Here is a 19,104-nt window from a genome sequence, read left to right on the forward strand (position 1 = left end):
TCGTGTGAAAGAGGGATGCGATTTTTTTTCTTTTTTTGCCTTTTGGAGGGCAATTGGGGTTAAGTAACTTGCCCAAGGTTACGCGGCTTGTTTTTGTGTGGGTGGGTGGGTGTTAAGTGTCTGAGGCCGGACCAAACTCGGGTCCTCCTGACTCCAGGGTCGGTGCTTTACTCACTGCACCACCTAGCCGCCCAATGGATGCGATTTGTTTTATCTAACTGAATATGAGTGCTGTGAAATTATAAACAAGCTGGGTCTCAAAGAAGGTAAATGAGAAGATAGCTCCCAACTCCCAACTCCTTTGCAGAGGTGTGAAACTCCCAGTTCTGTGCCCTTTCCACTATATGGAAGGATGCTGCCTCAAAATGGTAAAGGTCTACTGTTAAATGGCCTCAGCAGAGAGAAATATCTCTGCTCTTCCTGCTGGTTTCACTCAGTTCATTCCAATATCCAGGGCACTTTCCTTACCCTGTAGTGGATCCTAAGTGCTGAGAGAGAGCACCAGTTTAGGGGAGATGCCTGACACTCTCTCCCTCCTAAGTGCATTTCCCTGGTCTGCAAGGGCCATTAGACAGTTATGTTTTGGTTGCCTGAGAAGAAAGAGCTCGTGGGGTAGTAGAATGGCCACTTTACCAACACTCCACCATCTGGTTAAATCTTGAATTAATAGCAGCAGATTGGGTGTGAACAGGAGAAGGAAACAGTCTTTATTTGCAATGAGTCTGTGTGCCTCCTGATTCTCTTGTGCCGGTAGCCTCATACCTCCCTCTCTCCCTGTTTTCAGTTCCTCCCTCTCTCTCTCCCTTTTTCTGCAAGACTCTCTCTTCTTTTCTATTCCCTTTTTCTCAGACTCAAGAACTGGTTTAACCTGAGAACAGCCAGCTCATTTGCATCAGACATCCACTGGAGAGGAAGAGGAGGAGGTGGTGGAGGAGAGAGATAAGGGGTGTGTGCGTGTGTGTGTGTTGGAGGAGAGGACCGAGGAAAGGCAGAGGAGGAGGGGACGGAGAAAAGGAGGAGTTGGTCGTGAGGCAGCCCAGCCCCGCAGCCCAGCAGCTCCAGCGTCTGCCAATGCCTCCTGCCCATTAAATGCAGAACCCTTGCAGACCTGGGACTGCTCATGAGGCCACTGCAGAGCTGGAGAAGGAACGGAGGCATCACCCTGGGACTCTTCGCTTTCTGCCTGGCCACAGCCCGCTGCCTGCAAAGTAAGCGCTTGGAGCTCCGCTCTGGGGCGGGAACTCTAGAGGGAAAGGAGAGGTCAACTTCCCCGGCCAGTCCGGCATGTCTGCAGCTCAGGGCCATACTGTTTTTCTCCGATGATGGAGAGAGGACCGACGGGCTTGGAGGGCAGGGAAATAGTATGCCCTGAGACCTCCCGGTGGGGTGGTGCCAGGCTGCTGCCTCGGGCTGGGCAGGAAATGCATCTCCTGGCCTGGCCCTGGCAGCGGCTTCCGTTCAGTCTGCCGCTGACTGCGAGGACCTAATGCACTTGGCTATTGCAGCTGGCCAGTGGCAGGGAGGGAGGCGGGCGGCCCGGAGGCCCCAGGGCTTTTCGGTCATAGCAGGTTGTTTTCCCAGTGTCCATGCTTAGGAAGAAGAGGGGCCATGAGGGTGCTCGCAGGTCCCTGTCAGAGGGCATCAACTCCTGGGCAGGACTGCACGTGGCTGATGTGTTATCAGATCAGGAAGCTGGGAGCCACAGACGCACTCCGGCTGAGACCACAGTTTCTTTGACAACTCCCCCAGTCCCCCCCCCACCCCCCCCACACACACAGCTTCTCTTGTGTAAATGCGTGTGGCATGTGTGCGCGCGTGTGGGAGTGCGTGTGTGTATGTGATGCTTGTTTGTTTTCTCTACTTATATTTACAAAACAAAAACAAACAAAAACCAGTTCTTGGTGACTTCACTCTCTCGGACTGAGGGTCCAGCTCTTCACGTACCCCTAGTCCAATCGTGGCTCACCTTCCACCCTGGTACTTTCCATATTGTGCTTACACAATGCCTCGAACAGAGCAGGCATTTAATAAATGCTTATTCAATTGAATTGAATATAGACGTAGGGGACTAGACCTGTGATTTCATTAGTATAGGGAATTCCCAGATGTGGCAATTCTCTCTAGTAATTCAGGTCACCAACTTCTCTGCAACTCATTGTCTTAGAGAGCTTCCTAGAGCCCTGAGAGGTTACTTCACGTCATTCAGCCTGAGTGTGTCTGAAGTAGGACTTTTGCCCTGAGACAGGGCACTGTTCACTAACCCACACTGCCCTTTCACTGCCACATGTTTCTTGAATTTAATCAATAATTTTGCTGATATCCACCCAGAAGAAGTATGGAAACAGTGGAGGTGCGGGGAATGAAACCAGTCCTGTGGTCTAGGAGAGGAAGGGTTGTTGGTTTTGACATTTGGATTTTCTTGGACAGAGTTATTCAGCTGGGCTGTATAAATAGACCAGACTCCCTGGGTGATGGCTTCTAGATTGTTTCCTTCTTCTCGGGATTGATTCTTCCTCCTCCCGCTGGGGGAGGCTATGATCCTTGTTGGACCATAGAATCAACTGGAAGGGATTTCTGAGATCATCTCCAGGGGTTGGGAACTTGCGTCCTCGAGGCCACAAGTGGCCCTCTAGGTCCTCGAGTCCCCTTTAAAAGCCAATCTACCATTCTTTTTACTAGACCATAATTATGTTTCCCTCCTTTGCTCACTGATACTTGTTTTGTCAGGTGTATACATTTATGTATGTATGTGTTTTATGTGTATGTAGATGGATAGATAGATAGATAGATAGAGAGATAGAGAGATAGATAGAGAGATAGATAAGATAGATATCAGAGATGACCTGTCATTTGTTGGACAATTGGAAAGCAATTCACAAGTCACTGGGGAGCAATCAAGAGCTCCTTGTGTCATCTCAGCAAGGACAATATCCCTCAGCAAGGAGCTCAGCACACATCCCCTTCCGTGGGAGGTGCCCCAGTCCAGCAAATCCAGGGTTTCCCTGATCATCCTTGCTCCAAGGACAGCAGTAAAGAGGGAATAGGAAGATACATTTGGCTGGCAAGGAGTAAGGGAAAATTGGCAGGCATGGAGTAAGGGAAAATTGCAAGTGTGCCATGCTAGCTCTTGTTCTTTTTTTTTTTTTAACCCTGGAGACACTATCAACATATCTATCTAGAGTAATGGGCAAAGCCCGTGTTTTGGTACTTCCTGAGGCAAAACTGTGAAGCCCCTCCATTTATACATCCAGTAGTCCTTCCCTCTCTCTCTACCAGCCCACCACGCTTTTTTTAGGTGTCAGCTCTCTCTCTTATCTAAATCTACTGTTCAGAGAGAAAAAGCTAGCAATCTCAGTGGATTCTAATTTCCTCAAGGGCAGAAACTGTTTCCTATTTGTATTTTGTGTGACTTAATTTAGTGCCTGGTCTAGAGAAACAACATTTTTGTTGAAAGAATGATGACTTTAGTCACCTTGTTACCAAGTTATTAAACAATAATAATAGCATTTAGTAGTACTAGAAAGAGGCTTGTAGTGAGAATGACTTAGATTTAAATCCTACCTCTTAAGAGTCCTTTTATCAAGGGGATTTGCTCTGTGAAGTTTGGACTCAGTCAAAGGACTTGAGGACCTTGAGGGCCGCATGTGGCATAGAGGCTGCAGGTTCCCCACCCTTGTCTTAAACTTATCATCTTTGTGGCCCTGGGCAAATATGTGCCTTAAGCAACTCCCTAAGGCTTACATGCTAGATGAGAGACCATTGAAGCAGATACAGGCTGACTAAAAAGAACTTCCTAACCTTTTGAGCCTGTCCAAAAATGGAATGCATTTCCCTTGGAGACAGTGAGTTCATTAATTCAAGAAGTATTTATTAATCATCTATTAGGTACTAGGCACTAACTTTGGTCCTAGAAATACTAAGACAAAATCCAGAACAGTGCCTGCTCTCAAAAAGCTAATCTTCCATTGCGTTGCTCCTCATATGAACAGTGGCTTATGGTCTGACATGGCTTTGTTTTGGAGAAAGTTCCCCCCTACTCTCTAGAGTTCCCCACTCTGGCAGAATTGCTGAAATCACAGGTTCCACTGGACCATTTTTGAACTCCAAAACTACTTGATGAGGTAAATACCACAGTATTAGCTCTGTTATATAGATGAGGAGCACTGAAGCTCAGGGAGAAGTGCCTTGTCCATGATCCTGTAATTAGTAAACTAGTAAAGACCAGAGGCTGGATTTGAGCCAGGGATTTTATTCTCAGTACCATACTGTCTCAATTCATTTAACCTTTCTAAGACTCAGTTTCTTCTCCTGTAAGATGGAAGGGTTAATAATAATTAATGTTCATCGTAATTAACATTAATAAATTAATAGTAATAATTTGTAATAAGGGTTATTGAAAGTCAGTTTGTGATTCTTCACTGGGCTTGGAATCAGGAACACCTGGGCAGACAGCAAGACTCTTATACTGTCTCTGTAATCAGGGCACATCACTTAATGTCTCTGAGACTCAGTTTCCTCATTTGAAAAAACAGAAAAATAATAGCTGAGTACTTATCTGCTTCAAAAGGTTGTTGTGAAGCTCAAATAAGAGAACACATGTAAAGCTCTGCCAACTTTAAAGCACTACATAAATGTTAATTATTATTGTTATAGGATCAAATAACCCAACACACACAAAAGTGCTGCTAAATTGCAAAGGGCTAAACATAAGGAAGGCACAGTGACTAAGGACAAAAGAATTTTAGGCATCAGTGAGCAGGTAGGGGAAGTACTTTTGGGGAATGCATACTGGTTGCCTTTTTTGATTCTCTAAAGTAACCACCAATCTAACTAATAGATAGTGTTCCTCTGATTTTTTTTTTAAACTATGACAGACTAAATAGACCAGACCAATTTGAGAAAGGGTCAGTTTGGGAAGGGTGGGCTCTGCTGAAAGTAGGATTGCTCCAACCCTACTTTAGTTCCTCAAAGGCAAAAGCCCTGTGATTCAGTGAGAGATGGCTTTCTGGTTCAGATTTCATCCTGAGCTCTAGCCTGGGGAAGCAGAAACCTAAAGTCAAGGCCACCCCTATGAGAGCAGAGCAGAGTCAGGGCCTGGGCCTGGACCTTGAGGGATAGACTGAGGAGCTGCAGCAACTAAGACCAGGACTATTTTTGGAGGTCAGCTGGAGGAAGATGACTGAGAGGAGCAGGAACCTCTCCAAGAGCACCTGGATTATAATGACAGCAGCTGGATTCCCCAACCACCCCATTGCCCACCTCCCATTAGACACCCACTTTGGAGTTATTCTGAAAGTTACATTCTCCACTTGACAGGGGACCCAAGCCTTAAAGTAATGAGAATATTGGAAACTAGGGTCCTGGAGTTGAATTTGGCTTAGGCAGTGCAGGCCTTTTCCTGGATATTGAAATTTTGTCCCTTCCCATTTATTTGGAGTCCTGGGCCTTTGGTTTCACACAGGAAGTTGGGAGAGCAGGGAGAAGTGGGGCATAGGAGGGGTGTGCTGGAGCCAGCTCAAGCAGACTATTAAATTTTCACTGTGAGCATTTATACCGCAAACAGACAAACTATAATAATCAGGGCTTGATTTGTTGTTTTGTTGATTGTCTAGACTTTAAAAAGTGATGGAGAAATGTCAATAATACAGATTACACTTAAAAGTGCATCCTTTTTGGAGAGCCGGCTGTTAAACATTTCAGTGCACCCCTTAGCAAAGGCAGTCCTAGTTTCTGTCTCTATAAATGAGTGAATTGGACTTACAGCTCTGAAATTTTATGAGCCTAGGAACTCCTCCCTGTCAAGCAAGAAGACTATCAGCCACAAAGATAGATGGTCCTCTCTCTTAATGACTCTTAATGCTAATGTATAGCTTTGCCCACAAGAAATATGGGTAAGTGGAGTGATCTAAAGGGACCTAGAAAGGCTTTCACGTTGTCTGGAATTCAACCAAGTAGAAGTGTACTTATGTTAACATGCACACACCCATGGGAGGGTTAAGGAGGAAACTGTTAGTCATTTATCCTTTAGTATGAGTTTATTTACTGGGATTGCTTTCCTAGCATGTCTGAATGAAGGATTCTGATTAAGGGATCTGGAAAGAAGGGAAAGAATAATAGGTGAATATGGAGTATGGGGTGCAGGAAGGGAAGTGAGGAAGGTAAGAGGCAAGCCAGTTTCTGCAATATTAACACCTGAGTCTTCTTGATTCTCTATCCCACCTAGGAAAAAATGGAGCAGACATCTTCCTGCCTAGTTCCTACATGATCAGATCTACTACTTTTTTTTTTGGAGAGGGGAAGGTAGGGCAATTGGGGTTAAGTGACTTGCCCAAGGTCACAAGGCTAGTTTTTGTGTTAAATGTCTGAGGCTGGATTTGAACTCAGGTCCTCCTGATTCCAGGGCCAGTGCTCTATTCACTGCACCACCTAGCCACTCCAACCTACTACTTTCTAAATGATCTACTTGAAATAATTCCCCTCCTGCTTTTTCTGTATTTAATCTGCCCAGAGAGCAGGCTCTGATGACAAATACAGAAATCTGGAGGGCTCTTTTCAGAGACAGCCCAAAATTAGCCATGTGAAACAACCAAAACAGGGGGAGTAGGCTAGCTGATTTCTAAAGAGGGAGGGGAATAGAATATAGGACTTAAAATCAGGAAGACCTAAATTCAAATCTTGCTTCCAGCCTGTATTAGCTGTGTTACCCTGGCTAAGTCACTTACCATCTCTGTGTCTCAGTTTCCTCATCTTTGAAATGGGAATTATAATAGCACTTACCTCACAGGGTTGTTATGAGGATCACCTGAGTTATCATATGAAAAGTGATTTGCAAACCTTAAAGCACTATATAAATGCTAGCTATTATTATCAAGGTCTCTTCCAGTCCTACATCTTGTGATCCCATGCCACAAGGCTGCTTTAGCTCATGTGCAGACACTTTACACACCATGCCACTCCATCACGATATACAGCCTCTAACTTGTACTGAGGCTTTCACTGTGGTTCTTCTCAACAGCCATGCTTGAGGACCTCTCCTTGTCCCCTGCCCAATCTTCAAGTGAGTTCCAACCTTACCTCTGTTTTCCTTCTCCCTTTCCCAGGAAATTGGTCTCAGTTGTGGGGGAGTATATCTCACGGGCAGTAACAGAAGTGGGTGGTGTTGGCAGGCTCAAAGATGGAAAGAAAATTCATTTCTTCCCTCCATCTAATTTGCAAGAGTAGGTGGAAGGAAAAACCATGACAAACTTTTGCAATCCATTTTCCACTGAACCACACTTTCATCCATATGTGTACAAAAAATAGGCAGTATGAAATAGTGGAAAGAATACTGGGTTTGGCATCAGAAAATTCTGGTTTAGGATTCTGGATCTGTCACTTATGTGACCTTAGTTCAAGTAACATCTCCTCTTGCTGCCTCCATTTCCTCACCTACAAAATAAGGGTCTCTAAGGTCCCCTGACCTCTAAAATTCTCTGGTCATAAGTATCTTGTATATTTTTCTAAAACATGGCTGCTATACTGCTGACCATGACCTTGGATTTGGAGGCAGGCTTTGAGTCTGAAAAGATCTTTGTATATTCCTTATATCTCATAGAATTTTCTAATCGTGTCGTTAGAAATCATTTGGTCAGTTATGAAGTTCTACATTTCCAGGGTCATATCTGCATGTAAAATCCTTCCTGACTAAAACTTCCTTTATATACTTCAGGGTACTTTTCATTTTCACTTGTCTGACTTCATACCTAGATAATCTTCATTATTCTAATTATACCCCAGGGAAGAAGGTAGAGTATAGACACCAAACTCCCTTACAAGCGCACAAGTTCACAAGGCTCAAATGTAATAGATTATTATTTAAAGATTAGGGAAAAACAAATAGGATTGATCTTTCATCCCACAGAAAATAATACTCTGTCTCTCCCCTCCCCTGCCACCTACAAAAAGACTGCCCTCCTCCAGGGACCTATATGGGCTAAGCCATTTAAAGCACTTCACTGGATATGATTGCAGCAGGGGATAACAAGGAACTGATCATCTACATTTGTATTCACCTCTGCCATATCTGAGGCTATGTACATAGAACTGTTGGGTGGTGGGTTTTTTTTTATTCTGAAGTTCTTGCCCCTAGCTACTTTCAGAAGATGACCCTGTCCAGTGGTGTTCTGATAAATGTTTAACAACTGGTTCTCAAAAAAAAAAAAGCAGGACTTTTAAGTTAAATCTGCATCATTCACTTTTTCTCCATCACTTTCTCAATCACAATCAACAAAACAATAACTCAAACCCTCATTTGCAGTTTGCCAGTTTTCAAGGATCACACTGAAATTTTAACAATCAGCTCTAGCCTTACAGCTACCTGACTCTGTCCCAGGTCTTATTTTACTATCCTGCTATGTTAATACTTTTTGCTGCTTCTCTCCCTACAATTCTCAACCTTAAGCAGATGGTGGTTATTTCTGGGGGATGAGTTCTCCAGCATCTCTGCTAGAGTTTGTTATAGCTCAAAACCCTTCACTATGGTTACCATGAACCCTGGTCCATTGAGGTCTCCTAGTCATCTAGTGGAACTTTCTCACCTTGGCTTATGATATATCACAGTTTGCACTATCTTTCTCCCACTTGCCTCAGGTCAGCATTTTCTACAGGTCTAGAGCCTCATCAGTATACCCCAACCCTAGGGATAAGGCCAAATTATCCCTCCATTCCCTGGGACATTAGGGTGGAGCTATTCAAAATACCTGACCCCTCCCTGAAATAGAAAGAGGGGGCACATGTTCCAACACTAGCAGTGCTGTGTACCTATGGGGAAAGAGTTTTAATTTCCATTCTGCATGAGATGTAGCAACTTATGCATTTGGGAAGGGAAGGGGGGGGAGAGAAGGAATTCATTGTTTATCCATCATCCACTGTGAAGCTTCTCAACAAATGGAAATATTGTATAGTAAGAAGGTTTGGGGCAACTGGGTGGTGGAGTAGATAGAGTGCCAAGCTTGAAATCAGGAAGATTCACCTTCATGAGTTCAAATCTAGCCTTGGACACTTACTAACTATAACCCTTGGCAAGTCACTTAACCCCATTTGCCTCCATTCCTCATCTGTAAAATGAGCTAGGGGGCAGCTAGGTTGCACAGTGAATAGAGCACCAGCCTTGGAGTCAGGAGAACCTGAGTTCAAATCTGGTCTCAGACACTTAACACTTACTAGCCATGTGACCTTGGGCAAGCCACTTAACCCCAATTGTCCAGCCTTCTCCCCTCCACAAAAAGCAAAAAAAGAAAAAAAAGAGCTAGAGAAAAAATGGCAAACCAGTAATTTTGCCAAGAAAACCCCAAATGGGGTCATGAAGAATTGGACACAACTGAGACCACAGAACAACAACAACAAAGAAGGCATCACTGAATTGGCATTCAGAAGACCTGGGTTGCAGTACTTTGGCTAAATTCTTTCACCTTTCTGGAATTCAGTTTCCTTCTCTATAAAATGAGAGGGTTGAACTTTGTGCTTTCTAAGGTTCCTTTTGTATCCCAAATCCTGTAATCTTTTAATTCTTGCCCCCCAAGTTTCATAAGGGAGAGTTCCTTTGCTTCCAGCTGCCTTGTTGACATTGTCACTTCCACTTTCTAGTCAATAGCTTCAGCTAAACATGATTACCAGATTAACCGATTTTTAGTCAAACTAGGGTTTTTTTTCAGCTGTTTTACTCATTTTTGTGTAGTCAGATTGGCTGGTAGAGAGATTAAGGTCATCACTGCTTTGAAAGTCTTGGAGATTGGAAGAGTTTAGATAAATTTGTTTATATTTACAACATCTTCTAAGTAAGAGCTTAAAAGGTTCGAACTGAATGAATGGAAAATTCATTATTTGAGAATATTACTATAGGATTGCTAGAAATTTAGAAGAAATTTGTCCTCCCTATCACCTCCAGAATAAAATGTAAAATCCAGCCTAGCTCTCCTTCCCTACCTTTCCAGTCTTCTTACACCTTCCGCTCTCCTCCCCCTCCACATACATACACTTTGATTCAGTGATGCTGGACTCCTCACTGTTCCTTGAACAAGATACTACATCTTTCAGCTCTAGACATTTTCACTGGCTGTCCCCTATGACTGGATGCTCTCCCTTCTCATCTCTGGCTCCTGGCTTCCCTGGTTTCTTTCAGGTCCCAGTTAAAGTCATGCCTTCTACAGGAAGCCTTTCCCAATCCCACCTAATTCTAGTGCCTTCATTCTGTTGGTGATTTCTTATTTATTCTGCATATAATAGCTTGTTTTTGTGTTATCTCCTCCATTATCCTGTGAGTTCCTCAAGGGCAAGGACTGTCTTTTGCCTGTCTTTATGTCCCCAGAGCTTAGCATAGTGCCTGATACATAGCAAGCACTTAATTAATGTTTACTGATTGACTGAGTTATAGAGGTACCTCTTTCTAGTTGTAGACCTGTAGCCAGGCATGTCACTCTGTGCCTTAGTTTACCTACTTTTAGAATAGGAATAATAATTCCTACTCATGGGGAGATTGAGGCTGGAATAGGTAGTAGGTTTAGAAATCTCTTCATGGAACCATACATGCATCTGTCTATACAGAAAATTTTTCACAGACAATCTGTTCTTCTGACACATTCCCAGTTGAAATAAGGAATAAATGAATTTTATTATTTGAAGTATGGGAAGTCAAGGAAGGGGCAAGAAACTGGCGTTGCTTTGATCTTTACCACTGAAAATCTGCATGCTGAAACTGCCCTACTTTTAAGTTGGGATTTTAAGGAAGTTATCACCTTTTTCTACCTTGAGAAACCAAGGGGAAAAGAAACAGTCTCAGAATTTGATGACAACATATGATGACTATGTTTCTGAATTGCATGTTTCACATTCTCTGAATGTAACGACACATTCTTCTTCATAGTGTCTTCATATTTCTCATCAGTTCTTCCTGAGTAAGATTTTGAATGTGATTAGTCCTCATAGTTTCTACCCCAGGAGACAAAGTTCATAACAAGTTCTCAGCAGAGCTGACCCCAGAGCTCATGCATCTTGTGAAATGGGAAGCCACCTTCACCTGAGTGCCTTCATCATGGGGCCATTTAGAAGAGTGTCAGTTTGACCTTAGTCTGTGGCCATCTAAAACCGAATCTGACTATCTGGAAGGTTACAATGTTGGTGTGTGTCTGCGTGTTTGGTTTTGTTTTTTAGAATCTCATGTGTAGAATTTTGCACAGATATGATCTTCTATGCCGGTTCCTCACTTGATAGTTACCTTGGGGTGGGATCTTGGGATGCTCTGATTCAAGATGCCCTTCAAAAATCCCCCACATTCCCAAATTTCAAACAAGATATGTTTGGCTTCTAATAAGTGCTTATTAATATTATATATATTTATAAACGTAACTACTTAGAAACATATGCATGTATGTATTTATATACATATATGCACACATATCTATACATATGTGTGTTTGTGTGTGTGTGTGTGTGTGTAAACTTTAAAGTGTGCCATGCATACATTTCTTCCCCCTTTTATCCAGTCACATAGCTCTACTCTGGTTCAGGTCCTCATCAACTTGTGTGAATTGCTGAAGTAGCCTGCTGGTTGGTCTCTCTGTCCCAAGTCTTTCCCCACTCCAATTCATCCTCTTTTCAGATGTCAGGGTGATTTTCCTAAAGTACAAATCTGATCATGTCACCCTCCTATTCAATAACTCTAGTGGTTCCATACACATACATAATATATACCTATGTACATACACACACATATAAACAAGTCTGTACAAGTATAGACTTGCAGTTTTTATATGATATATAACATATCTTGTAGGATATCTATGTCTTTCTACATATGTGTGTATACACACATACAGATGATAGATAGATATTAGAATGAAGGTAATTTCAGAAGGAATACACTAGCAGTGGGAGGGACCAGAAAAGGCCTCTTGCAGGAAGTAGGAATTGAACTGAGTCTTCAAGGAAGCCAGAAGGTAGAAGTGAGGAGGAAGAACAAGCCAGGAATGGAGTACAGGCAGTGCCAATGCACAGAGTCAGGGACTTTGAGTGCCTCATAGGAGGAATAAGGAGGCCAGTGCAGTTGGATCATAGAACACATGGAGGGAATCAAAGTGTAAAAAGACTGGAAAGGTAGGAAGGAGCCAAGTCATGAAGAGCTTCAAAAGCCAAAGAAAATATCTTATATTTGATCCTGGAGGTAATAGGAGCCCCTGGAGTGTATTGAATGGGGAAAGGGGGAAGGAGGTTGGGGCAGGGGTGGGGGGGGTGGAGGTTGATTTGTTCAGACTTGTGCTTTAGGAGAGTTAGTTCTCTAGCTAGTTAGGGAAGACCCAGGAGAGAGAAGTATCCTAAAAACCTGGAGAAGAGAGAACATCCAAGAAACAGTGATTAACAATACTGAAGCCTGCAGAAAGTTCAAGAAGTTGAAGATTCAGAAAAGACCATTAGATTTGGCAATCAACATATCATTAGTAACTTTGGAGAGAACAACTTCACTTGAAAGAAGTTAGAAACCAGATTGTAAAGAATTTAAAAGAGAATGAGAGAAGGGGTAGTACTATGGTTCTAAAAGCATACTTCATTGACTCCACAGTTTTGTTGAGGGATGCCCATGTCTAGATCCACATTATAAACTTCATTTGGGCAAGGACTATGACTTATCTAAACTGTGCATGCCCCTCAAATACACACACACTGTACACATTAGGCACTGTTTGTCATTGAATGAATGAATGAATACTTTCCTGTCCTCTCCTCGACTAGTCCCCTAATTTGAGGATGCCACTGTTCCTAGCTAATAAGGAAAGTGTTTTGTCACTAAATTAGGTCACAATCGGCAGGAGAAATAAACAAGGAAAGCAGCACTTCTTCTGTACCCTTCCTTCTTAATTGAATAAAATTCGCAGGGTTTCCCAGGGATGGAGCTCCTGCCTTCCATCTCACCTCTTCACTTACCCTCTTGCCTTTCTTCCCATCCTTGCCCACACACTCTAAACAAACAGAATGGGGAAACTTTGCATTCACCACATGCAGAACCCATTTAGAAGACACCATAAATCTTTGAGTTCTGGTTTCTCTAGAAAGTTGTCCAATTTTACATTTTCCCTTGTTTTTATCTTCTTGCTAGAATTATTCAAAACTGGGAGAGGAACATTGAAATCTCTTGTCATTATTTTGTTACTATGTATTCTCATAGCTCATTAGGCAAGAGTTAATAACCATTCATTAAATCTCTGTTATGTGCCAGGAACTGTTCCAAATGCTCAGGATACAGATGGTTGGTTGTTGTCCTTTGTTCTCAAAGAGGACCAAAATGACATCACTGTCAAGGTACAGTGTGTCCAATAGTGACTGATCAGAGCAGTATGAGCTAGGAACCTCTGCCACAGGTTGGGCACAAATAGTTCATGTGATCATTTGGGGTGGATTCTCTAAGTTTGTGCATCTCATGTTTCTTTTGAGCTACTTCAATTCTGCTTTGCTCACAGAGAACAGCACCTTCTCTGATGAGGGCACACCATGCTGGTTGGACCTGTGTCAGTGTCTCCCCATGTCATGCAATCAATTCCAAAGTTCTTAAGAGGGACTTTGATAGTCTCTTTTTCTGACTTTTTCTGACTCCATGTGAGCACTTTCCTTGTGTGAATTCTCTGTAAAAGTTTTTCAGGCAAGATTGGAACAACATGGCCGACCCATAGGACTTGCATCCTCTATAGTAGAGTTTGAATGCTTGGAAGTTTAGTTCAAGAAAAGACCTCTGTGTCTGGTATCTTATCCGCCAGGTGATCTTCAGAATCTTCCTAAGACAATTCAAATGGAAGCAATTCAGATTCCTGGCATGGAGCTGGTATATTGTCCAGGTTTCATAGGCATACAGCAAAGAGGTCAGCACAATGGCTCTGTAGACCTTCAGTTTGGTACGCAGTCATTAATACCTCTTCTTCTCCACACTTTCCTTCAGAACCTCCTAAACATTTAGCCAGCTCTGGCAATGCATGTGTCAACCTCATTATCAGTGTGTACATCCCTGGAAAGTATACTGCCAAGTTAAGTGAACTTATCCATAGTATTCAAAACTTCCCCATTTGCTGTAACTGATGATTTGCATTTATGATTGGTATGTTGCTGACTTGAGGGAGCACCTGTGTTTCCTTGGTGTTAACTGTTAGGCCAAAATTAGCACAAGCAGCAGACAAATCAATCCATACTTTGTTGCATCTTCAGAGGCTGCACTGAGTGACAATCATCTGCAAACAAAAAAATCACACCCTATCAATCCTTCTATTTTAGTCTTGGCTTGTAGCCTTTTCAAGTTGAAGAATTTACCATCAGTGCAATAGTTGACCTTGATGCTGTGTTCATCCTCACTGAAAGCATTTGACAACATGACTGAAGACATCATGTTAAAAAGCATGAGAGAAAGCACTCATCCTTGTTTCACTCCTGTGGTGACTGGGAAAGCACAAGAACATCATCCATTAAGCAGAACCCAGGCAATCATGCCATCATGAAATTGGCATACAATACTGAAGAACTTCTCCAGGTGACCAAATTTTGATATAATTTTCTATAAGCCCTCATGACTGGCAGTATCAAAGGCCTTGATCAGATTGATGAACATCATGTTCAGACCTCTGTTCTGTTCTTGGCATTTCTCTTGGAGTTGTGGGGCAGCAAACACCATATTGACTATTCCTTGACCCTTTCTGAAGTCACACTGGCTCTCAGGTAGATGACCATCTTCCAGGATCATACTATTAAGGAGGATTCTGGCAAGAATATTGTCAGCAACGACTAAGAGAGACACACACCACCACCACCACCCCCATGATTGTCACAGGACAATCTATTTCCTTTACTTCTTAGAGACAGACAATGAGGGCAGAGCCAAGAATGGCAGAGTAGAAACAAGACTTCCCTGTGGCTCTGGCTTCCACCTCCTCCAATACATGTAAAAAATGATTCTAAACAAATTTTAGAGCTACAGAACCCACAAAGTGACAGAGAAAAACAAATTTCCTGCCAAAGGCAGCCCAGCAGGCCAGCAGGAAGGGGCTATCGCACCAAGCTGGGAGGAGAGCCCAGGCCCAAATGAGAGGTTTTGGCCCCAGGGCAGCCCCGACCAGCAGGGGGCAGAGCAGACTTCAGGAGAGTGAAGCACCAGCAGCAGTGCCAGTTTCCAGACTTCTCAACCCATAAACGCCAAAGACAAAGTAAAAGGTCAGTGTGGAACTCTGTTGGAACAGTGGTGGAGAGAAGAGCTCTGTCTGGCCCCTGCCCCCAGGGCAAGAGCTGGCAGAGGCACCACGGTGGCACAGCTGCATGGCTGCCTCAGGAGCTCCTGGCTTGCAGATTGTAGGGGGACCAAGCAACCATTCGGAGGGTAATTGCTCTTGCTTTGACTTGGTTGGATCTGGATCACAGTCTTGGGTAGAGGTCCTGGGGTATGTGGCCAGGTGCCAGAGCCTGTGGGGGCTGCAGAGAAGGTACCCTCCTAATTTCTCTGGCAGCTGCGAAAACCCCAGTGATTTGGGGCAAAGCTCTCTCCATTCTGAAAGCAGAGTTCTACCATGGCAAAGAGTTAAAAAGTCAAATAATTGACTAGCAACATGAGCAAGCATAGGAGAGAGATAATGAGGATACCCTTGAACTCCTGAGGATTAGCCTCCTCTTGCCATATAACCTGGAAAATTTCAGTCAGTTCTAGCATGAGCTATGGATCCCCCACTTTGTAAATCTCAGCGGGAATAGAATCAGCACTAGGTGCTTTGCCATCAGAGGGGAGCCTATTGGTATTCAAAACCTCTTCTTCAGTTGGAAATTTGTCTGCAGTGAGATTGACTTCAACCTGAGGTAAATAGTCAATGGCTTCAGCATTGATTTATGATGGTCTGTTGAGAACACTATGGAAATGTTCAGCCCATCTCTCCAGGATCATGTCCTTATCACTAATCAATATGGCTCCATCACCACTGCATAGTTGAGGTGCACCATATATCTTTGGCCCATAAATAGCCTTTAGGGTATCATAAAAGTGTTTGGGATTGTTACTCTCAGCATAAAACTCAATTTCATCTGCCTTCTTACTGAGCCAAGAACCCGCACCTCTCTAAGCTTTGCATGTACTTTACTTTTGATATAGACTTAAAAGCTGTCTTCTTAGAAATGGATTCTGCTGGCAAATCCTGTGGAGTTCTTGTTTTCATTTAGCGGCTTCTGAGTTTCCCCATAATTTTCATCGAATCAGTCTTGATATTTGCAACTGTTCTGACCCAAATGAGTAAACACAGTGCTGTATACCAGATCCATGAAAGCTGCTTACTCTTCTTCAGCAACTCTGTTGCCAATCACTTTCCCTCTACATTAGCAACAAACTCTGCCCTCTCTGGGAAGTGCTGTAATCACTTGATATTAAGTCTTCTGGCAGTCATTTTGCCTTAGGGCCACTGCTTTTGTTGAATGCAAATACTTAGCTTGGAGAGGATAAGTCTGTTATCAATCCAGCACTCTGCTCCACATATTGCCTTCTTCACTCTCACATTCTCTCCGTCTCTTCTTCTTACAATGACATAGCCTATTAAATGCCAATATTTGCTGCAGTGAATCCATGAACTTTTATTGCATTTAGGTAAATGGAAGACAGTGTTGGTGATGAGAAGGTCATGAGATTCACAAATCTTCAGTAGCAAATGACCACTGCCTTTGCTGTTTCCAACTCCATTCCTCCCAAGGACTCCCTGTAAAGTCTGGTAGTCTGAGCCTACTCTAGTTTTAAAGTCACCCAGAATTATAAACTTGTACTTTTGGGGCACATTGATGATAAGGATCTCCAGGTCTTCATAAAATTGAACTCATCGGGGTTCATCATGGGGGAAACATAGGCCCTGATTATGGTGGCATGGCATTTTCCTGCAATCACATTGTCATGAGCCTGTCTTTCACTCCTTTTAGTAAGCATACAAGCTTGTTGACTAGATTAATTTTGATTGCAAAACCTACCCCAGCTTCACAGCATTCCCTTCACTGCAACCAATCCAGAAAAACATGTATCTAGCTCTGACCTTAGTATTCTGACCTTCGTTTGCCAGCCTTGTTTCTCTCAGGGCTGGTATTTGAAAATTTTTGAGTTTTCTTGCAACAAAAGCTATTTATCTTTCATGTCTACTGGCTTTTATGTTATTTATAAGTGCACATACCTTCCATGTCCTAATGGTAGAATCATCTTTGCAGAAGTTTTTGTACATTTTTTTGTGTTTCAACTGAAAGATGGGATCCCTACTTACTATGGTAAACAGGCCAGCATTGAGTAAACTTTTCTAGCCCCTTCTTCACACCAGGAGATGAGCAGTGTGGTCCTTAAAAAGCTGTTCAGACACCCAGTGGCTGCCAACTCCCACTGCTGCTTCCAATGAAAAGACTATGGTCTGGGTCACCTGTGTGCAGGGCTGTGACTACAGCTACCAGTGTATCTGTACCTACTGCTTCATCATGTGACTATCACCACAGGACTTTGAGATAGGTAAAAATGGTAAAATAGTATAGGTGATATCTTTTGATTCATGCATAAATTGGATTTAAGTGAGGCAGAGTTGCATGTAGTTGTTGGCCTCACTGTCTTCCAGAGTTGCTACAGTCCAGTGGCAGGACAGAGTCAAGATGACTGGTGATGGCTCAAGGTGTGGTGGACGACCTTGGTGTCTTCAATGTCTAACCAAGCTCTAAGTGCTCACAGCACCTGCTTCAGCCACCTTCAGGGGCATTGGAACAAATTGTGTCTGTCACCCCATTCCACCAGGGAAAGTCTTCACATGCTTTGGATTACCCTCCTAACTCACTGATGGGTTTGAGGCCCCTTGGTTACCCTCAGCCTGGTTTGGCCTGTCTGCCAAAATGGTTTACCAGAGTGTGGCCATTGTGCATGCTACAGCTTCTTGGAGTCAGAGGTGAGGGCTGTTATTATTGTTGTTTGCCCTTAGTTCTCCAAGAGGACCCGTGACAGAAAGGTGATGTCTTGACTTGCAAATGAATTGGATTTATGTGAGGCAGGGCTGTGCAAAGTCACCAGCCTTACTCTCTTCTCTAGAGCCATCTAAGTCCAGCGGTCAGATATAGATCCGGATGATTGGAGATGGCCCCACATGCAGTGGAGACCTTGGCCTTTTTAAGCTAAGTTCTTTCCCAGGTGTCAATTTGTCTGAGGCAATGCACATTCATTATTAGGTTAGGTAAGAAGACAAGGTACCTCTTTTACCTACTAAAAAAAAAATCAATCTGGGAGGGGAAGACCCTCAGGGCATCAGGCCAGAACAGAAACAACTGCTATTTACAGTAATTGAGCCATCAAAGCCCAAACAATGACCCTGTGAGAGTTAAGTGGATTAGGTAACACCAAAGGTGGAAAGCAGCCCTGAAATGGGTTTGATGGCCCTCACACCAGAGGTACTAGTCTTCCCTAGAAACATCCTACACCCAAGAAGAAACATTCCATTGGTCACCTTCCTTAAATTTGCCTTCCACCTATTTGCCTCAAAATCTCCCTTAGTTCATGCTTTTCCACCCACCAGGGATCAGTTACCCCCAAATTCTCTGACTCCTAATCATCACCACCACATGGCAGAACATGTGATCTTTCAAGGACTAAATACCCAGAGACAACACCTGGTGTGAGGTCTCCATCTCACTTCACAGAATACCTCTCCTCACCCATAAGTGTATCCCCTCTCGATACCTAAAATGATCTCTCCCTCTTCTAATTCTTCCCTCACCTCTTCCCCCATTGCCCTGAAGGCTCTCCTCTTCCTCAGAGACCATAGTAGTCATCTTCCCCTCATTGCCAGTCCTTGACTTGACCAGGGGAGATTATATACTCCCCTTTTCTCCTCCCCTCCTCATTTCCATGCATCCTCCCATTGTGTATTCAGTCCCACAGAAAACATTGATTCCCCTGTAAATGCAGTGCCGTGAGACTCAATCTGTAAGGAACCAGGCCCAGCTCTCCACCATCACCTCCACCTGACCTTCACATTCACCCTCTCTTCTGTCACTTAGTTGCTGTCACCATCTTTGGCTGCTTCATTCATTTACCTCTGGGATGTTTGAGAAGCA

The 19,104-nt window shown here is 43.4% G+C and overlaps 1 protein-coding gene across 1 annotated transcript in view; it reads left to right on the forward strand.

Annotated features, from left to right (window-relative positions):
* Positions 1-993: 993 nt before the first annotated feature.
* Positions 994-19,104, forward strand: part of VSTM5 (V-set and transmembrane domain containing 5) — a 39,576-nt gene continuing 21,465 nt past the window's right edge. Inside the window, exon 1 of the mRNA XM_069079968.1 lies at positions 994-1,208. Within this exon, the coding sequence (XP_068936069.1) occupies positions 1,121-1,208 (88 nt within the window). The 5' untranslated portion in view covers positions 994-1,120. The remainder of the gene's footprint in view (positions 1,209-19,104) is intronic.

This window comes from Petaurus breviceps, unplaced genomic scaffold (genome assembly GCF_028583685.1).
Source record: "Petaurus breviceps papuanus isolate PSGF00001 unplaced genomic scaffold, PetGlider_PUasm1.0 91133, whole genome shotgun sequence".
Classification (NCBI taxonomy): domain Eukaryota; kingdom Metazoa; phylum Chordata; class Mammalia; order Diprotodontia; family Petauridae; genus Petaurus; species Petaurus breviceps.